This window comes from Cygnus olor, chromosome 2 (genome assembly GCF_009769625.2).
Source record: "Cygnus olor isolate bCygOlo1 chromosome 2, bCygOlo1.pri.v2, whole genome shotgun sequence".
Taxonomy (NCBI): domain Eukaryota; kingdom Metazoa; phylum Chordata; class Aves; order Anseriformes; family Anatidae; genus Cygnus; species Cygnus olor.
The window spans coordinates 148,043,907-148,064,951 of NC_049170.1; the positions used below are offsets into that span (position 1 = coordinate 148,043,907).

The 21,045-nt window shown below is 44.0% G+C and overlaps 1 protein-coding gene across 1 annotated transcript; it reads right to left on the minus strand.

The window, feature by feature from the left end:
• Positions 1-789: 789 nt before the first annotated feature.
• Positions 790-20,844, minus strand: HAS2 (hyaluronan synthase 2). The gene is made up of 4 exons (XM_040546985.1): positions 19,614-20,844; positions 10,134-10,760; positions 5,504-5,605; positions 790-3,782 (listed from the first exon to the last, which is right to left on the minus strand). The coding sequence occupies exons 2-4, from the start codon at positions 10,758-10,760 to the stop codon at positions 2,853-2,855; spliced, it is 1,659 nt and encodes a 552-aa protein (XP_040402919.1). The 5' UTR covers positions 19,614-20,844; the 3' UTR covers positions 790-2,852.
• Positions 20,845-21,045: the final 201 nt, after the last annotated feature.

The window sequence follows — 21,045 nt, forward strand, 5'->3', positions numbered from 1 at the left end:
GTGAGCTATTTGCACTCTGGGTCAGGCAAGACGCATGGGGAGCAGAGATGGGAATGGGTTTCAGTCGGTTGGGACTTATCATTAGGAAGCTGACTGTCAGCACCTGCTTCAGAAAGGATCACAGGAGAATTCATGTTGGAAGGAGCCTCGGAGGTCTCTAGCCCAAGCTCCTGCTCAAAGCAGGGGCAGCTCTGAGGTCGGACCGGGTGTCTCAGGACTTGATCCAGCCTAGTTCTGAAGGCCTCCCAGGACAGAGAATTCATTATCTTTCTGGGCAGCCTGTTCCAATACCTGACCGTCCTCATGGGAAAGAAGTTTCTGTTTATACCAAGCCCCATTTCAACTTAAACCCAGAGACTTTCATCTTCCCACCAGGCACCACTGAGAAGTTCCTGGCTCCATTTCCGTGATGACATCCCTACACGTATTGGAGATGATCTTAGGTCTTTCCCACCAAAGCTGTCCCTTCTCCAGATGAACCAGTCTCACTCCCTCAGCCTCTCCTCACAAGGCCCATGCTCCAGCCCCAACCATCATGCTGGCCCTACAATGAACTTTCTCCAGTTTATCAGTGACTTTCTTCTATTGGAGGACCCCAAACTGCCCCTCATAGCAGGGACCAGTCCCTGCCCCCTCCAGGCACACACTCCCCAGGTGCTCGGCTATTCAATGGCAAATTCCTGCTTGGAAATCAGGCTGGCGACACCATAAAAACATTTTCAAAACCATGCAGATTTCTGGCTTCAGAGCAGAAGTGCTGATCAGAAACACCACGAATTAGTCATAATCTTATCAAAAATATTTTATTTATGGAAGTAACAATTATACTATACAACCTATATTGGAAGTACATTGAATAATTGCTAGAATAAATACAGGCAATTAATTCAATCTTTTTTATAGAATGAGAGGATTTATTTGACATTTGAATGTTAACCCAAGCTTTAACTTACATCATAAATAGTTAAAAGGCATAGTCAAGTTTTTTTTTTTGTTTCTTTTGCTTTTTTTTTTTAATACTGTTCTATTTTGTAATCAACATGAATCAACTCTCCAATCATTAACAAAATATTAGTATGACTTTCAAGCAATCATGTACCTCAAGATAATCAGACAAAAAAGGTAGTGTGTGTGCAGTTCATTCTACAGCAGAATCTATTCATGTCTGCATAAAAAAGAAGCTGAAAATGCTTCTAAGTTCTTTAAGCATCATATGCTGATTTCTGCTTTACCACAGTGCTTTTAATACCAGAATCTAAAAAGGGCACATATCTGTATGCAGCTGGCTTTCTGTTGCTCTTTATAAAGCATATTAGGGCTCAATGCCACATTCCTTTGGCTGGTCAAAGACTGCAGGATTCAGTCCTGAATATTATTTCTTAAAATCGTGGTCCAAAATAAATGTCCAAGATGGATTGTTAGGCACCAAGGAAGTTATAGATTTGCTAAGACTTGATGTTTTCTGATAAAAGTTGGCTTCTTTTCTGGTAGATATGCTTTAGTCAAACACACATTACTGGGCTCAATACAGGGGTCTGTATTACACTGGAAGTCAGAGAAGCTGACGTTTATATTGTCTGTAAACACAATGAAGGACACTGCAGACGTTTTATAGTAAGGCACCCACATTTTGGAAGTGATGATATGTTTACCTTTCATGTATTCTTTAAACTAAAAATTCTGTACTGCTTGATACTAGCAGATTATGAGCAACTACAACCATTGATAAGGTCAGTTTTGGGTGTCCAATGTTTCTCCAGATGAGAAGTTGTGGTACCTCAGATTCCATGTAAAATCAGAGGGAGCTCTCCTATAGCAATGCCTTTTGCAATAGTATTGAGGCCTGGTTTACCATATGGCTATTGTGTATGCCAGAGATATTATGCTCTCAGTAGAGAAGCAAATTTCCCTCTTACAATGTTACCCAAAACAATACAAAGCCCGAAATTGCACATATCTACCCCTTTGGCCTTTTTTTTTTTTTTTTTTTAATGCACAAATATGCTTGTATTTGAAAACTGACAATGTTGGGCCTTTTCTAGTAAATGTCTTCAAAGAGCATACTTAAATACTTTTTCACAGAAATAACCATTCAGCAGTTGCAAAAATGCAGAGAGACTTTTTATTATTTCTATTATGAACAATACCAAATCAGCATAAATTTTTGGGAAGGAATTATGATTTTTTATCACAAATGTATTTAAAGAGGCTAAAGAACAAAACATTGGGGAGGCATCTTTTTTGGCAGATAGTAAAATATAAAATATGTGATTTAAAAAAAAAAAAAGTTGGCTTAAAAATACACACACACAAATAATACAATAATATAAAAATACAGCTCAGCCAATGGCCTCTTAAAATTTACCTTTGGCATTACATTTGGCAGCCTAACACAAAAGACCCTTCCTATAAACAGAACTATAAAAAAGAGAAGTTCATAAATTAGGTTACAAGGGGTTGTAAGATCATTTTCTTGATTCTCCAAACTCCTTTCCTTCCTGTCCACACACATAAGCATGACCAGTGAGGTATATAGAACGTAACACTGTCAGGCAGATGCACAATAGAAAAGTGCATAAACATAAAAGTTCTCCCATTTTCTTGTGAACAGGTCGAAACTGTGTGTTTGGCTTTTTTCCCCCCTTGGAAAAAAAAAAAAAATCATTTTCTATTGTTCTTGTTTCTGTTATTTTTTCTTACTTTGGCAGGATGAAAATGAACCCAGAGGAATAAAAATGTCCTATTCCCAGCAGCAGCGATCCATTTCCCTTGGCAACATTCATCTGATGCCACAGATACTACAAGGTCGTTGGGTTGCTTTAAAACTCTCTGGGTAACTTCCCACAGAAAAATCATACGTCTAGCACCATGTCATAGTGTTGCTCTTTCTTCCGCCTGCCACATTTGGTGATAAGAACCAAGTACAAAGTCAACAGCATAATCCAGTAACATGCATAGAGGATTGTGCCAATGATGAGAACTGTCTGTTTTGACTCAGAGAATGGCTTTTTTGATTCCTTGTAGATAGTGAAAATTACGCCACCTAGGAGGATTGTAAACCAAATGGAGACTGGAATAAGTCCTATAAAATTAACTACAATGGTTTTTCTTCCTGATGTGCCCCACCCTGCTTTGTTTATCGTGGCAATTGCAAATATCTTTGCTGGCAGTAAACTTGACATATACAACACTGAGTAGAGTGACATGAAAACCATGACAATGTTGCCCCTAAGGAAGCTGGCAAAGGAAGACTTTATCAGGCCCACTAACTGAACTGTCAACAAGAAAAGGAGGATGTTCCAGATTTTTCCCCTGTAGAAGAGCTGAATGACTGTGGCGATAAGGAAGAAAGGAAAGAATCCAGTGATTACAGCTTCATAGGTCATCCACAAATGGTGCTTGTGGAACCACATTGCATTATAGAGCCACTCTCTGAAGTATGATTTACTCCAGCGGGTCTGCTGATTTAGCCACCTGAGATACTCTATCGGTGTTTCGGTAAGGCACTTGGATCTAGCTGTGTATTTTGTTGCATAGCCCAGACTTAGCACTCTGTTAGTTAGATGCCTGTCATCTCCAAAGCTGCACTGGGAGCCCATAAATTCTTGATTGTACCAATCTTCCAGGAATTCGTGGAGTAAAGAGTTTCTGTACATTCCCAGAGGTCCACTGATGCACTGTACACAGCCAAAATAGGACTGACAGGCTCTTTCTATGTTAAATGCCATCCAGTATCTCACGCTGCTTAGAAAGGAGATCCAGGAATCATACTTGTTCAAAATCTGCAAAATACAAAAAGTTTGCGTTTTAGATGAGCTCTTGAGAAAGAAAATATACGCATTGGATCAATAAGGAATTAGTAGAGACTAGAATACTGTTAGCCAAAATACAGGGGAAACCTCACTCCCCCGTCCAACTTGTGGCAAATCCAGGAGTTACCTATACAGTCCAGGGCACTGACAAGAAAGGCAAGGTGAGGCCTTCAAGAATCTGTTCCACCTAAATGATTATTCTTTTCTCAAAACCTTTCAATTTCTCCACAACTTCTTTCCTAGCTCATTTTTCCTTTCTCTTCACCCCCAGTCAAGGACCTGCTGCTGAGCTCGGCCTCTCCCTTGAGGAAATGGTGGAGTCCAAGCTGTGGCTTCCTGCTTCCCTGCCTGTGGTGGAGTAGCTCTTTCCCCAGCCTTGCCCGTGTACAGCTTTGGCTCTGACAGGACTTCTTCCAGCCCTCCTATAGCTATGCTGGAGTATGAGAGAGGCTAAGCACATGGTCTTTGGCCTACATTTTTGGTCTTATAAAGCTTGCCCTAGATGTTTGATCCTGAACTATGTGCCTTTAGGCCCTCCAGGATGGCCCTAATTTCTGTCATGTCTGGAGGCCATCTTGTCTGTTTCAACTTAATTACAGAACGTTTTAGAAGCAGCAGGGCTTAGGGATGGGCTCAAGACTGGCTCAGATTTATTTGGCGTATGCTGAAAAGTGAGTTGAGACAAAGAAAGGCCGGAGTCTTCATTTTGCTTCCTTTCCTCCCAGAGGATACATGTTCTTCCTACATCTTTCTGCAGGTGCTTATTAACTACACACTTATGTCATAGCTGAACTCCCTCCACACGTGCCTAGTGTCTCACATGTGTAAGGAAAAGTGTGATATTTGTTTTGTGGCCAGACCAGAGCCACAAAGATATTCAGGCTTCTGTGGGAATCTTAATTTCTGGAATTAAGAGCCACATGCCTGAAATACTTCTGACCACTGGGGCATTCATCAGTAAGTGCCTGCCCATATAGATAGCCCTTTCTCCTCTGTCTCACATAAAAGCCCAACTGAGTACAAGGAGCCAATCCCAAGGCCAACTGAAATATTCATATGCATTTTTCTTTAAAACTTGTAGCAGAAGCAATTGTGTAAAAAAGAATGAACAGCCTTTTGCTGTGGTTGTCAGCCAGACTCATCAAGGCTGGAAATCCTCACAAAAGTGGAGCTGGGCTGACTTTAGAGCTGTGCATTGTCCTGTCTGACAGAGATGCTGAGGACACTCAACAATAAATGGAGTGCATAGTGCACTGCATTTCCAAAGAAGTTTTCATTCGCGACAATCTTTGCTGCAAAGAGTAACATAATTAAAGTGCTTGAGGTGCTGGATCTGGCTTTGGGAGACCTGTTCTCTGTTCCCTGTTGCCCTAAAGCTTTTCTGTGGCACCTTGACCAAACAGTCATACTCAGATACTCAAAGATGCTGCAACAGTCCTGGCAGTCCCAGTGTCCCATTTTTCACACATATAGGGGAGAGTAATACTTGTCCGCTTTTCATGGGTGTTAAAACCACACAGTGCTCATACCTGAGAATTTGGGTTTCGGTTCAACAGATAGAAAAGGTAAGGTCTCATAAGAGCCTCTGTGATGATACCACAGTGTATTCGGTGTATTCCAGGCAGGGAATAGTGTTACAATGCAAATAGTTTTTGAAATCCCCCTGTTAATCTGAAAATCATTGTACTCACCTGCACATCACCTCCAACTCCTCCAACCATTGGATCTTCTTCTAAAACCTTTACCATCTCCACTGATGAGGCTGGATCAAGCACTGTATCTGAATCACAGACCTACAAAGAACAAAAATGGTTTAAGGAGTACACTAGAAAAGAGAATAAAAATCACTTGAGTGATAAGTAACTCTATATGCATATTCTCCTGAATGCAATTAAATCTCTCTTTGGAGTCTGCATTGACACTTCTTAAAGGCCGTTTGTATCAAGCAGCAGGGAGCGGTGCTGAATGAAACAGAGTGCTTGTTAGGGTAGTGCATGCAAACAATCCTCTCTTCTGTATCAGCTCTATTTGTTTTACTGGCACATTGGGCTGGCTGCTTTGAATAAGAGATATGCTCTCAGAGATGGAGCACTGCAGAGCAAGACAATGTTCGTGGGTGTGTTGCAGATTCCTGCTGAGCCCTGAAATAGGGTTTCCCCGAATTGGCTGCATAGTTTAGCACCCTAGTCAAATACTTCCCGCTACCATAAGAGAGGAGTGAGGAGTTAAATCCCAGATGCTTGTTTACAAAAAAAAAAAAAAAAAAAGGAAAAAGAAAAAAGTCAGCTAGGCCTCTGGAAAGAAACCTAATATAGTTCTTTCACGTGCAGAAGGATTTAGTAATTCATTTAAGATACGTATTTTGGATTACAGAACAAACTTATTTTTAGATATAGATGCATGGTGTGTTATTAGTAGTGCAGGGATTTGACATTTGATATATAGAAATGATTTGCTATTTTGCTCCAGCATTCATATAAAATATAGATAAGTAAGGCTAGAGGAGTTAGTCCCAAAATGCAGTACTCCATTAGACCAGGGCAAAAATAGATGACACACACAAGGCGTTTCAACCACACAAATACTCCTAGTCAACTAGACACTGTGTACATTAGGACTTGGCTTTCCCCCAGAGAGTAGGAGGAGGGCTCAGACAGGCTGGCCAGTCTGCAAGGCAGCTGGCCCTGCTTTCCTTTGCTCCAGAGCAAATGACATGGGCTGCAGCCTGTTTAAATCAAGTGGGTGCCTCCTTCTCCTAGCTGCTGGTGAAAGAGGTGTCCCGATCGCCTGTAAGCTCATTTCACTGAAGCTCAGAGGCCTGAGCAGAGGAGGCTGTCCCGCAAACACTCCTCTTGCCAGACAGATCCTGCCCTACAAATTCTCCTCCTTTCAGCTTATCCACAGTTTGCATTTCTGTGATTTCAGATGGGAATGGTAAGGGCAGAAGTCAATGGCTCTGTCTGAATAGCCTCTTAAGTCAAATCCTGGTGAAGCATCAGATCAGAAATCCTAATTTTGGCGTCCTGTCATCCAACCTTTCAATTCAGCCTAAGCCCCCCTGCTCCAGGGGAACTGAAATTTTCATTTCTGTTCTGCAAATGGGAGGAGAGGTTTTAGAGACTCTGTTATGGGCCAGACTTGAGCTGGGAGGTTACCCAGGATAACCAGGCTGCTCAGCTCGTGATGCAGCTGAGTGTCTGCCAAAATGCTTCCTCTCCACGCTGCCTTGGAGGGGGCTGAAAGGAGAAAGCTGATGAGAGCTCTCATATTTCTGTCAGGAGAAAAGCCACAAGCATCTCCAGCTCCCGTGAACTCAGAGCATCCAGCTCCTCTCCTTGGAGGACTCAGCCCGGGAAGCACCTTTGTAACCTGGCCAACGTGTTCCTCCGGCTTTGGTGGGAAGCTGTCATCAGTGACAGCACTTGCTGATAGAAAGGGAGCAGAGCAGTTCTGATGAAGGGAAGAAAGGATGCCGGTAGTTCTGTCTGGGACTTTCTGGACAGGCCTGTCACTGAGTGCTTTGCATCATGAATTTGCAGTTTGCTGGCACCCAGGGCTCAGGCAGTGATACTCGGTCCCATTTCTTGTGACCATGAGTGGTCGGATGGGGTCAGCCCCATCCTCATTTCTTTGGCTTTCCCTCCTGTGCCTGTCACTCAGTAAGGCTGAGCAGCCTCCACCCGTCAGATGCATTTATCTATAGCAGAGAAATCTGCCACGAGCGACACCACTAAGACAAGATGAGGAATCCTGAAAACACTAGATTTATTTACAAATGACCAGCATGCGTCCTGGCCATGCCAGCACAGTGGACATGTCTGCATTCCTGGGACAAGCTGTCATTTTCCATCTGAATGAGGTTTTTCTAGGTGAAAAGAGGACATGCCCTGAGAAAAGCAACTTAGGAACCTGAATGAAACACACCGAGGGCTGGCCAGCCAGGGCTGGCCCGGCACAGCCCACAAGCCAGTTTGCCATCTCTCCACATAAGGGCAGGGTGACCTAGAAATTACTGCTGTGGGTCACAGAGTTGCATGAAAGGGACGCTTGGCCTTGCATGCTGTAGCCTCCAGCCCTGAGCTAAGCTGTTCAGATGCTTGCTACAACCAGTGGTGGTTTAACCAAACTGCTCCAGGGGGCTCAGGCTGCGCTGGATGGTCCACACAGCTACCTGCATCAAGCCAAGCTGTGCTGCACCCTGATTGCACCAGCTAACTCTGCACTGATGATGTCTCCCAGTTTAACTCATCTACAGAATTACTTTCACCCTCCTAACCTCCTCCAGGAGGGAAGTAAAGCCTCCCAAGTGATTTCAAGTATTTAGTGAGTCTCCACTAATGAGCAACAGCTTGGTTATCTGCGGTAGCCTGCCTGCTTTATGACCGCCTGCCCATAGCCCTGAGGTGTATTTAAGGACCGCAAGGCTCCCAGTGCACAGTGTCAGGGGTGAGCACTCGTGCTGACTGCTCCACTTTGTAAAGTGGTTGATCATCAATGCAGATTGCTCAGCCCTTAAAGTGCAGGGCCTGTTTAAAGTAATTCACTGTGGATACCCCCTAAAGAACCATGTGGAAAATCTCAACCTTCATTCATTCATAAAACAGAGCCACATGTTACCTGCATTACATCAAGACTGTGGCCAGCCAGGGCCACCAAGATGGTGCTCTTATAATGTAGATGTGACTGTGACATCAATCATCAGCGCAGCCTTTGGTGGCTGCTTACAGCAGCATTACAGTCCCTGACACATTCATCAGGACTTCTGAGTCAGGTCAGGAGTGTTAATTGACTGAAAGACCAGAAACATCTCTTCCATTTTCTCAGTTTACGGTATGACTGTTGAAATAGAAACACTTTTTCCAGGTTCTCTGAACAAATGCAAGAGGGAGGAAAGTTGTCTTGAATCTGTTTCCTCTCTGCCTTCTCTCTCTGCAATCTGATACTTCTGTGTGAAGTGATTATAAAACCATGCTAATGCAGAAAAACAGCATTTTTTATCCCATCACAGTCCCTCACAGCACAAAAACCAAAGTGCAGACAATGGAGAATTTAAGCCCATTGTTTTCAGAGAATAAATCAGTTTAAGTTTTGTAAGTGCTCGGCTTTAAATCTTTTCTTTTCTCTTAAACCTCTGATAACTCTTAAAGCTCCGAAAACAGGGTGGCTCCTGGCACGCTTTGCTTTCTGCCTCTCCTGTGCGTGGAGGACTTGCTGCCTTTCTGTGCCCCTTGGACACCATGCTGTGTGGAGCGCACACACAACTGCACAAGGCTCAGCATTGACCCCAGAAACACGTGCGGCCACCCCAAGCCAAGGGAGACCGTCTCTGCTGCCCCACCAGCAGAGCAGTGCCCCACTTCTGGAGGAAAAGCAATATTCTGAGGTCTGAAGAAGGCAGAAAGGGCTGAGTGTGATTAATTAGGAAGACCATCTAATAATCATTGGGATTTAGTCAAATGAACCTCACAGGTCTTGATATGCAACTAACGATCCCCAGGATCTGGCCTAGCCCTACACACCTCCCTCCACACACGGCCTCCTGCATTCTGCAGGGCTGTTTGCAGGAACGAGGAGTGCTTCCATGTGTAAGGCACAAACATAGAAAATCTTTCATGGGATCCAAGGCAGCTGGAAAGAAATGTGTATCTGCTGCTTTGGAAACCAGAAGAGAGGACCCAGCCTAATTCATTTTTAAGTGAATAGTGTCATAAGGGCTTTAAAGGCCAAGTCGTGGTGAGTGAGGTAATGCAGCTGTAAGTGATGAAGCAAAAGCTCCTTCAGGCTTTAGCTGAAGAAATCTTTCTTTCAAGACTGCACATTCACCCTTTTATTAAATACTCTGCACAGCCTTCAAGGACTTCAGCATATCCCCATCTTTTTTACAGACTCCACCACTAAGATATTCCCTAGTGTCACCAAAAACTTGTCTGTCTGCTTGCATATAGGTCTGCTAATATCCTCACAAAATAAAACCTTACCTAAGACCTTGACTTACAGGAGCAGAGAAGGGCTCCTCAGGAGGCCACTGGTTTTTCCTGAAGCAAAAGCACTGTGATGAGGGAGCAGGACTGAAGTCTGAGGAAGTATTTCAGATTTCTCCAGTAGCTGTTGCAGAGATTTGACATATTCACAGATAGGCTGACCATTTTAAAAGGTAGCAAAATACATTTTTAATGGTCAAGCTGTTTCCAAATAGACTGAAAGGAGCACTGTGTTCATCAGGGACTAGGATGGCCTCTAACATGCAGCACAAAATATACAAAAGCTGCTTTCTTTCAAAGTGTGTTTGAATTGGCACTGACCTAGTGCTTTAATACCTACCTGTACATAATCCACGCTTCTCCCCAGTGCTTTGAATGCTGTGTACATTACTTCTCTTTTTCCACCCCATTTCTGCATGATGCAAACACTTTTGTTGGACAGGACCAGTTGAGATACGTGCTGTATGCTCTCTCTGTGAGACTCCTCCGTCTCACCTGGACCTTTGTCGTGGAAGTTATTATTCCAGATATAAGTGGCAGATTTGTCCCTACCCATGATTTCAGTGAAAATGTCCATCATGTAAACGTCGTCTTCTGAGTTCCCATCAATTACCATAACAACTTTAATTCCAGGGTAGGTCAATCTTTTCACAGAAAGTAAACATTTTCTTAAGTAGTCAGGATCCTCTTGATAGGCAGCAATACAAAGGGCAACTGTTTTATTCAGCTTGATTGGAGTCTCTAGCGACCGCTTCATTTTCCTGTGCTCTAGGAAGGCAAACAGGCTTTGGATGATGAGATGTGATGCCAGGATAGCACCATAGAGTCCGAAGGAGAAGTAGTAGTTGTCTGTTTGGATGAACTGGTAGCCCACAATGTAAGCAGCGGTGATTCCCAGCAGGAGGGACACCCCGAAGAGTGTGGTTCCAAGTATTCTCAGGATACATATAAACCTCTCACAATACATCTGCAAGGAAGCATGGAAACTGTTAGCAGAGCTACCACTTCCCACTACAAGACCTTGTCAGAGGTGCACGTGACGACAACAAGCTCAGCACCAAGAGACACACCCCATGCTTCTGGCTGTGTCATGGACTTACAGCATCACCTGCTCAGCTTACATCTCATTCCCTTTGCAATATTTCCTCCACGTAAAGTAAGAGTCACATACACCTTGAGGTACTGGGGAGGTTTTCTACTATTCTTAATGTCCTCACAGAAAGTGTTGTCTGTGTTAGGGTCTTACTTTGGCAGCTGTGGCTTGCTAAATGAGACGCTCTGTCATATTAAGGCACTTTCAGGCCACTACTTACTTCATATGGTCATGGGTGGAAGGAACAGCTGAACGTCTGTGCAGCCTCTACTCGCCCCCAACCATGTCATGACTGCATCCCACCCTGAACCACTTCTGTTGCTTACTTATGCTTGCAAAAATATTGGAAAGACATTCTTAAAACAGATGTCTGAATATATTTATAATTTTTAGACACATGTCTGACTATATTTGTAATTTGTATTTAGATAATCAGACATCTGCTTTAAAAGGTCTTCTCAATACCGTTGCAAAAATGTGTTATTCATACCTTTGTGTGCGTAGATATACCCATCTGTGAGCATGACCAAAGCCTGACGGAGATTAAGTCTGTGGCAAAAGTACACATTAATTTAACAGAGCCAAGGTTTCACCCTGGACTTGAAATTCATTAGATTACCAGCTGAATCTGACAGCTTCTGCACGAGTAGGTTACCTGGCTGTAAAATCTTCCAGTCTAAGCTCTAGGCTATGGATGAGCAACAGCTTTGTCATAACTATAGAAAAGTCAATGATGTTTGATGTCAATACCTTTGACCTTAGGGACACAAAGTGGATAATGTCTGTTTAAGGCTAACCCAGTAAGCACATTGTAAGTCAAAGAGTGTGAAGGACATGCTCGAATAATTTGCTGAATTAGGGCCTCTTAGGGTGATGGACTTAATATTTGTGTTTTCTTACTGTTATTCATATTTTCCCTTCTGCTAACATCCTGCCTGATAATGTTTGTTTCATCATCTGCTGGCCAAAACTGAAGCTGGAACAGCACTTCCTTACATCATATATGTTTTTAACTCTTTCTTGTGAAATGTTGTGAAAAAATACTACCAAGCTGCAGCAGCATAGCTGTCAACAATCATATCTCTGTCTGAGATGTTACAGGCTTGGAAAAAAGAAATCGTCAACACAGAATGTATTACAAAATAAAAATAAACCAGGCAAGCATCAAGTCTGAGATTACAAAGACTATGGTTTTTTCCACTAGCTATTTAGGGTCTTAAATTTCAAGACAAGGGGAAGCCTCTTAAATGTATATTTGGAGACGCTGTTAAAGAAATCGGACCCTATCTCTAGGACTTCCTTGAATACTTATGGCTGGGCTCTGACAGGTGCTGTAATCACCCACCAGCACCAGTCCCTGCTCTGGCCTGTCTGGAAGTCTTTCACAATAGGGGTCATCAAGAAGCCTAATAAAAGACAGCTTATATGAGCCACCACTATAGGTGAATTAAAACCCAGTGCCCAAAATAGACAGGCTTTAGAAAACAGATTAAGTAATGGATCCCTTCTAGATTACCTTGAAGTCAAATAGCCTGTGTATTTATTAATCCCCCAAGTACGCAGAAGGTCACAAACATCAAGGTGAATGTTTCATTAATGGTGCAGTTGTACGAGGCTTTCCCATTTGGGGTCCACGACTTCTCTTCTCTTGCCAGAAATAGAAAATGCCTATTAGCAAGCAGGGGCTGAAGTCTGCTTACATTAAGAATTATATCACTGAAATCAATGGACCACTTGTATGGGTGTAGCTCACCGGATTTAGATTAAGATCTGCAGCGTTTACATTTGACTGACTATACACTGTACCAGGCTTCTTTTTATATTAATTTGTTATTGCTCTTTCTTTTCCTATGAAGTGTTTCCGCACAAAAGGAAAAAAAAAGAAATGCGTTCTCTGATCTTGTCATTACAGCACAGTTTCCCTCCCTCACAAAAACCACTCTTTTAAGATCAAGAAATGGATTTCTGGTCTTAATAAAATAGCATTTTTTTTTCTGTCCTTTAACTGTCAACCTTGGGAAAATAAACAGTGTTTTGATCCCTGGCTTTCATCAAAGAAACTTTCCCTTTTGTATATGCAATTGGAGGTTTTATGTATGTCTTTTTAACAGACTGAATCTCAGGCAAAATCTGTAAAAAGTTGCTCAATATTCTCAAGCTTTAGCACGTGACCTATTGATATCATGCCCAGCAGAATTGATCTGTATCAGCTTGAACGTGCCCAAACAATAACACAGAAGCCAAAACCTCTCCACCCTTCTCCAATAATTGAGCCAAGAAGTTAAAAGGAAATGATGCTTGTACGAGTCTGAAGCCAAAACTGAATTGCTGAGTCAAATAAAAGCATTGAGGGTAGGGAATAGCCGCATCAAATTTTAATGTCAGATACTGCTGTTGTGAAAAACTAGTCTGGCCTAACACACTGAAGTGTCAAAGGGCATCTGTAATAACACATCAATCAAAATTTTCCTGATTTTGTCACATAAAGCTAGAATCAAGTATTATCAGAGAAGCAGTGCACGCTACTGCTTCTGAACACCGTACACCTGAAATAATGCCATAGTGAGTCAAGATGCAAATGTCAAGTGCTTGGTAAGGGACAAACACCCATATTCACTTTCAAAACCATGATCACTTTTCAATTATTTCCTAGATAATCACTCTAAGTGCTAGCAATATTTTTTCAGCAAAATGTAATGCTTATCTTCAACGTTGCCATCACTACAGCAGTTCAACTGCGCACACCTCGTATGGTCAGCCCAGCTCAGTGTTTTATGCCTCAGCCTAATGGGTCTTCAGTTCTTTGAGGGATTTAACCCAGTAAGGTTGCCCCAAAGAACAGGCACTGCAGCACTTTTAAACAAATAAAGGAATAAAAAAATGTGAGCAGCCCTACATAGACTGGGGATGAGGTGGTGCAGATGGAAGACCTGCAGCTAGTCCCATATTCCTGGACCAACAAAAATGATAGCAGGTCATTTCTGTAGGGGCACGGAACTGCTGCTACATGGGAACAGGTGCTGGAGTGAGGAAGACAGAGCTCCTGGCCTGCTGAGTTGGTGGGTTACTGTCTCTGGAGTCAAAACTGGACGTTGCACTTTCAGACTGGGTTTTTTAATCAGCTCTGTAAAGCCAGAGGAAGAAGACAGCACCTGCAACATTCTTTCTTTATTATTATTTTTAAAGTGAAAGCTATTTAGCACTGAAAGAGGTCAGATGCTCCATTGTTTTGTGTCAGCCCTGAATGACATTTCCAGGGGGTAATAAGGTTGAAGATTTGGATGTTCAGTAATTAACGGCAGACGTTTATATATTAAAGCATGCTCTACCCAGAGCACTGTGTGAGGCTCTTTTTGGAGATGTGTATGTCTCCCATGTACTGCATGGGAGGCCTGAGACAGAACTGCTAATCCTACTCTGATGTTCAGGCACCTGAACCCTTTACAGGCACCTTAATCTAACCCCGCAGTGCTGAACCCAGTGCAAGCTTCAGCACAGCATCCAGCACAGGGCCAAGGTTTGTGCACACATGACAAGTGAATGTAGAGAGGCTTCAAAGTCTACTACTGAGCAATTTATCGTCTTGCAGCTGTTTATTGCCGTGAATGGAGCTGGTCAGTGCTTAACAGCCCACCTAGTAGAAAAGAAATGTGAAAGCAGTACACCCAATCCTAATGCTATGTAGGCTGTTGCTGATTTAAAGACACAAATTTTGATCCACCGAGCAGCCCAAGTATATATATGTCTTGTAGTGACTGTACAGGAGGAGACGATGAACGTGTGTGCCTGTGTTTGGAGACTCCTGTGAAAGAGCATGGCCAAGAAAGAAACCCTTGCAGGTACTTGGCATCAGAGTCCACCTAGTGAATTATTTAGTGGCTATTCTGGTATCCTGATAAATGCACATAAAGGATATTTTTATTTTGTCACACTTATGTTGAGGAAGAACTTACTTTACATTACTATTAACAACTGTCATAACTTCAAGCTGAAGCCTTCTAACATTATTTTCATTAAAAGTTTCAGGTTAACAAGGAGTTGACTGATATCCACATTGTACATAGTAACTGAGGGATTAAATCTAACACTAAAGATCACAGGCCTTTCTCAAGCTGAATAATGCCTTAGATCCCAAATCAGATGAGAATAGCAAAATATGCTTGAGCTCCCTCTATTCTGGAAAATATTTAGGCTACATAGGTCTAACCTTCCTAAGATACACTCGACTGAAATACAGCAGGATCTAATGCCATGATTTGCACTGCGTATTTACTCAGCAAAAAAACGCTACTGCCTTCCGGAGCAAAGTGGCACCTTTCTTCCCCTCCAAAACTATATATCTCACAGTCTGGACATACAGTTATTAATCAGCTTTCATGGACCCCTGAAAGTAAGAGGACCTGGAGACGTACATCCCTTTGCAAAGTCAGGAGGCAAAGAGAAAGAGTTTCACTTGTTGCCAATACTTGTAAAGAGTAATAAATAGAATAGGGGGAAATTCATATCCAGAAAATCTCTGTGTACTGGTGTCTGAACACATCAATACTTCCTGCACTCTGTTCATTTATTCTGTGTCAGCCAGTGCGTAGGTGCTCCGAGGATTAAGGTGCAGTCAGATGGTCCCCTGCATCTGCTAATACTGGACTTGGAACTGGTTACTGATGGGAGGTCAAAATGAAATCAGGTTTGCTTGCAATACATGGGATGCAGCTCACTTCATCATCTGTTTAAGAAGGTGTCTCTCATATACTGTCTCAAACATTGGCATGTAGTACTTCTGGCTTGCTTTCCCCCAGAAGATTAAAAAAAAAAAAAAGAGGGAGAGACTCAGGAAGCGCATACATAAAAAGAAATGGTTTGGAAGATTGTTTGAAAGAATTATCACTGAGTAACTCCAAAAGATCTGAATATATTAAAAACAAACAAACAAACAAACCCTTATTGTGCAAAGGTCATTATGGTCCACGAGACAGCAATAAAGGTTCAATCACAAGTGTGATTATTTCATCCCCATCATCTCTAAGGGTTCAAAAGAGCTGTGCCTCTCTCTAGATTCATAGAGCTATGGCCATATCAGCAAATACTGTCCAATACTACAGGAACAGATCTGCAAAAAAGAGCAAGGGGTACTGAGGGCCTAGCTTCCACCCTCCGTATGTTTCTGATTTTACTCTGAACCAAGTTTAGTCAGACTCCATAGACTGAAAACCCTGAACAGTCTGCTCTAGCGGTACATCTTGCAATTAGTTTCATTCAAGAGGAATGCATCATGTGCTCCGTGTCACTTTGCATCACAAACCAAAGCAAGGGGAGGGGAATTGTAACATTGGCTTCAATAGCACACTCCTGATTCAAGCTAAAATAATACAGACCAACCCCATGTATAACATCTGCCAGTTTTCTCTGCAAATCTTTGTTGCAGTCAGAAGTGCTGAGCGCTGAAAACGTTTGAAAGTGTCTCATCTTTACATAGAAGCTGAATTCTTGAATGTCTGCTAGTCATGGTCCTCTGAGCCCTAGTGCTGAGGCTTTGGATTCAGCAAAGCATGTAAGCGTGTCATTAAAGATAAGTGTGCACTTAAGTATTTTGCTGAAGAGGAAAATCAGTGGATAATTTATATTCCAGTTCTGTAATGCAGGCATAAATAAATAAATAAACCTAACTTTCTCTGTGAAGCTGTTATTTCTGGAGCATTCACAATGAAAGTGTATGCATACATTGGACATATTTATTATATAGATTAATCTCTCTTCTGAACGTTGACAGATCGGTCATTGCTTAAGCCCTGCCTTTCTTACATGGGGGAATCAGAGAGGGTGGACCAGGACCTGGATGACTAGGATTTTGTTCCTAGTATTGCCATTCACCTGATGGGTGACCTTAGGCAGGTGAATTCACCTCTCTTCACCTCGTGTAGAATGGGAACCATGATCATGCTGGAGGTTCTTGGAGGTCTACAGTACTCTTCATAAGGCTTAGGCTACTGACACCTCTAGTGTTACTCTTTCTGGTGTCACATGGGGACCCACCGGTTCCCAATTTCCACATAACTGTTTTTCCTAAAAACAAAACAAAACAAACAAAAAAACCCAGGCCACTTCCTTGCCTATATTCATCAGAATGTAGATTCAGAAGGAGCGTGTCTGTAGGAAACATGCAACTCGAACTCCGCAGGGTGCCTGAGATCAGTGATGTTGGCAACACAAGAGCTGACACATGTGAGTATACGTGCGTACAGCTACTGAGGGCTGCTTTGCACACAGCTTTTATAAGCATGAAAAAAAAATCCTTCCTTGTGAGAATAATAGCATTGGTTTCTACAGATCAGCTGCTGGAATGACGGTGTGTTTGAGTGTGAGTGTGCATGTGCGTGCACACATTGTATGTGGCCTTACACACATATACTTTGTGTTTATACACAAACATTGTCTGAGTGTTATAAATCTTCATCCGATATTTAGAAACATTTAGCCTTATTTTGGCAGCAAAGTAAATCATTTATCTTTGAAGTACAAATGATTCCAGGTACACATTAATTATAAGCATAAAATAGCTGCCCAGACACCCTCTTCTTCTTTACAGCCCACAGAGAGGAAACTGAAAAATTATGTTACATCTGTACATCTTTACTACAGCAGAGTTACCATATCTGGTACTTTTGGTTATTTATCACTTCCAGATTTTGTCATGCTATTGATCTTCTGGAAAGGGCTCACAGAAGACTAAAATTAACTCTGGGGTTAGGTTTAAAGAAAGGGGTTACTAATGATGGTAAACTGTATCTGTATGCACAGGCTTTGATCAGCAAATCAAGAGCCTCCTGTCTTCTCAATGTATGTTTCCCCCTAAAGTGCTCAAATTTAGTCTCTGATAGGTCTGAGTAACTGCTTGTCCCTAATGTAAACAGTGATATGCTGGATGATAAATTAACCGAAAGAAAACCAAAAACCCAAACTGAATGCTCTAAAAAATAAAACCAAGAAGTTAATCATATTTGTGGTGAGACATTTTAGATTGCAGGTAAAAATATTCTGGTTTCGAACAGCTTCCTGGTTACCGGTTCTGAAGTCCACAGACGCTTTTGGCACAAAACTGACTACTCCATCTCTCAGTCCAGCGAGTAAATATTTATTTGATGTTCATAGCTCATTATCTTGTAATTTGTTTATCAAGTGCAGGTAATATTGTGTTTGACTTAGTCAAGTCCTGCTACACTGAATGGAAGAGTAATTTGATGCTTTATATATTAACCTTGAGTAGTAATAAAATGAAGCACATATCTGATTTGCTTGCACACCATAAATACAACCAGCTGAGTTTGCTGCTAGCTCAACTAGCACGGGAAACCCCACTGAACCCAGTACAGCTGTTTTTTCCTACTGGGAAAGCCTTCACCCAGGTGTTTTTGCCTTTGCACATAGAAGAGATTTATTAGGATGAAATGAAGTTTCAATAAAGTTCTGCTGACGCAAAACTCCTCTAGGCTTGGTAAGGACTGCATTTGGGCGCAGTTTTTTTGGGGAAAAAGGACAGATTTCACCGCAATCACACCCAAAAGGACTGACCTATCCAGGGCCACTTCGTTACACGCTGCGTGTGCTGGGAAGCATGTGAGTGCCTATGGAAAGACGACCCATAAGGAGACCGTGAGGGATGCCCATGCCTTGGGGGATCGTGGAAGCATCGTGGCTCGACGAAACCCACCAGGGATGGTGTGTGGGATATGGGGGCCGCCCTCAGGATCCCCTCCATCCTTTGGCAGGACATTACGGAGGATGTCGGGGCTCTGGGCAGCCAGGAGCTGCGAATTTGGGGCAGGTGCAGGGGAAGGCAGCTGGGGCCAGCTCTGCGGGGGGGGGGGGGCAGCAGCATCACACCGCCCCCGGGGCGGCCCCCCCCGCGGGGGGGGGGGGGGGGCAACTCCGGCGGGGGAACCCCGGCCCCGCGTCGCAGCCAATGGGGGGGGCGGCTCTGGTTGCGTCACAAGGGGTGGGCGGGGCGTCGGGGGGGATCCCCCGCTTTGCCACGTGGGGGGGGCGTGAAGAAGGGGGGCGGAATATGGGAGGGGGGTGCGGAATATGGGAGGGGACGCGGGTTCCGCTCCGCAGACCCCCGCCGGGCGGGGAGGGGGCCGTAGTATTGCTCCAGGGCTGCCACCCCCCGCAGCATCCCGGGGGTGCGACCCCCCCTCAGCCCAGGTCCCCCGCAATTAGGGCCGCGCGGAGGGGTCGGGAGGTCTGGGGGCAAGCTGCAGCCCCCCCTGCCTCCCCCGGGGGCTCCGCGCTGAGACATCTTGATCGCGTTTGTTCCCCCTCCCTCCGCTCCGGCTCCCAGGCGGGGTTTAGCCCGCCTCCCCCCGGCCTCCGCTCGCTTTCCTGCCTGCCGTCCCATCCCTCCCTCCCCTGTATGAAGGGGAGAAGCCGACCTGGGCTGGGGAACGGCTTCCGAACCTGTTGCTCCATTATTATCATCATTATTTTCCAAATCGTATCGCTCAGCAAAATCTTAAAGGGATTACGCGGGGGCGGGGGGGGTCGAAGCTGAAAACCTCATTCATCCTCACTGCGGCCCTTTCATTGCTGAAATAGGTATAGCCTAGGCACGGTGAGATCCTCCCCCAGCCCCACTCCTGTTCTGGGGGTCTGTTCAGCCTTCCTCCCGTGGGGATGGGAGGAGAGGGTCTCCTGCTCCCGAGATGACAGAAAGGGGGCTCGTAAATCACGTACCTTGTTTGTCCTTCTGTCCTTTGGTCATAGAGGGGCTCCAGCCAGCTGTGTGGTCTCACGTACCGTTGCTCCCGCTGAACAGTTTCCAAGTTTGAGGTAAAAAGATCAAATCGCACTTTTCAGGGGCTTATTCAGACGCTCAGGAATAAAAAAATAATTAAAAATGAAAATAATAAAAAATAATCATTTAAGGCTATTCAGTCCTGCTCATTTTCTCCCACGTGTTTTCCCTATTACAACGTATTTGTCTTTCTCTGCTTCAGTTTCTAGTTCAAAGTTGTGGGATTTTTTTTTTCAAATAATAATAATTAAAAAAAAAAGTTAGAAATAATAAATTAAGAGTTAGTTTCTTGTGGTCGAAGCTGAAGATCGTATTTCAAACCTGGCTAGCCAGGAGCCTGAAGAAGTTGCAAGGCAGCGTCTGAAAGTTTGAGAGATGTACAGCATCAGATAAAGTCTCTTTGGTGATGCCTTGCTGACCGAGTTACTGTTTCAATGAGGTTTCTCAGCAGCAGCAAACGGGTAATATTATCTAGACGTCTTTTTCTTTCCTGCTGCTGCTGCTTTTCTGCCTCCTCCACGTTATGGGGTCTTTTAACAAGTGAGACTTGAGTTGGTTTAATAGGCGGAGGATGGGAAGAAGGAGGGGAGGGAACTCCTGTAAGGAGGAAAAAAAAAAAAAAGCCAACCCTGCCCATTGAAATGATCTCAGCCAAGGACCAATTCAGCGGCTGGAATTCAGCTAGCTAAGTCGCCAATTCTGCAAAGAAACGCAATGCACACACGTTGCCACCACCTGATTTCCTCTTCGTGCCCCGCAGTTTTGGGGAAGCCCCCCCACCCATCTCTGGGCTCGGGGTCTGGGACTTGTCCCTCCCACAGGCACTATTCGGCTGGGACAGCTTCAGCTGCTGCTGGTTTTTATTAATAAGGGAATTGCCTCTATGAATGGATGAACTTTGCAGTTTCCAATTCTGCTTTACCCATTCGGTCTCGGAAACATTTGCTGTAGTACAACCCGAGGAAGCCCCCCCCCTCCTCTGGCATTAACCCCCCGTGCCACTTGCGTTAAAACCAGCCCGGAAACACGTTAGACGATTCAAGAAGTAGGAAAACGTGTCGTTTTTCTTTTATTTTTTCACCAGCGCTTTTCTCTGGGTGCTCTGTTGCCGGCTCACAGTTAACCAGGGCCGGGCAGGGGCAGCGCAGCCTCCGGCCCACCCGCGGCTGTGCCGGCTCCCAGCAGCTTGCACTCATCCGAATGGGCTCCTTCCCTCGTAGCCCTCCCTCAAAACCGCGTTTCCCCACCTTCCAGCCCCCCCTTTCCCCTTGAAATGTCCGAAAAGAGGCACTAGGTGGCACTGTTGAAGTGAGAGGAGCGGCAGGGCCCTGACGGGAGGTCCGCCGCTCAGCCCCGCCGCCTCCTCAGGGC

Bases quoted from the DNA above. Each gene is read 5' to 3' on its own strand.
- HAS2 (XM_040546985.1), bottom strand. From the start codon at position 10,760: ATGTATTGTGAGAGGTTTATATGTATCCTGAGAATACTTGGAACCACA. The intron at 5,606-10,133 runs GTAGGTATTAAA...TGTTCTTTGTAG, and splicing joins GAAGCGTGGATTATGTACAG to GTCTGTGATTCAGATACAGT. The intron at 3,783-5,503 runs GTGAGTACAATG...TGTATTTTGCAG, and splicing joins GAGTTGGAGGTGATGTGCAG to ATTTTGAACAAGTATGATTC.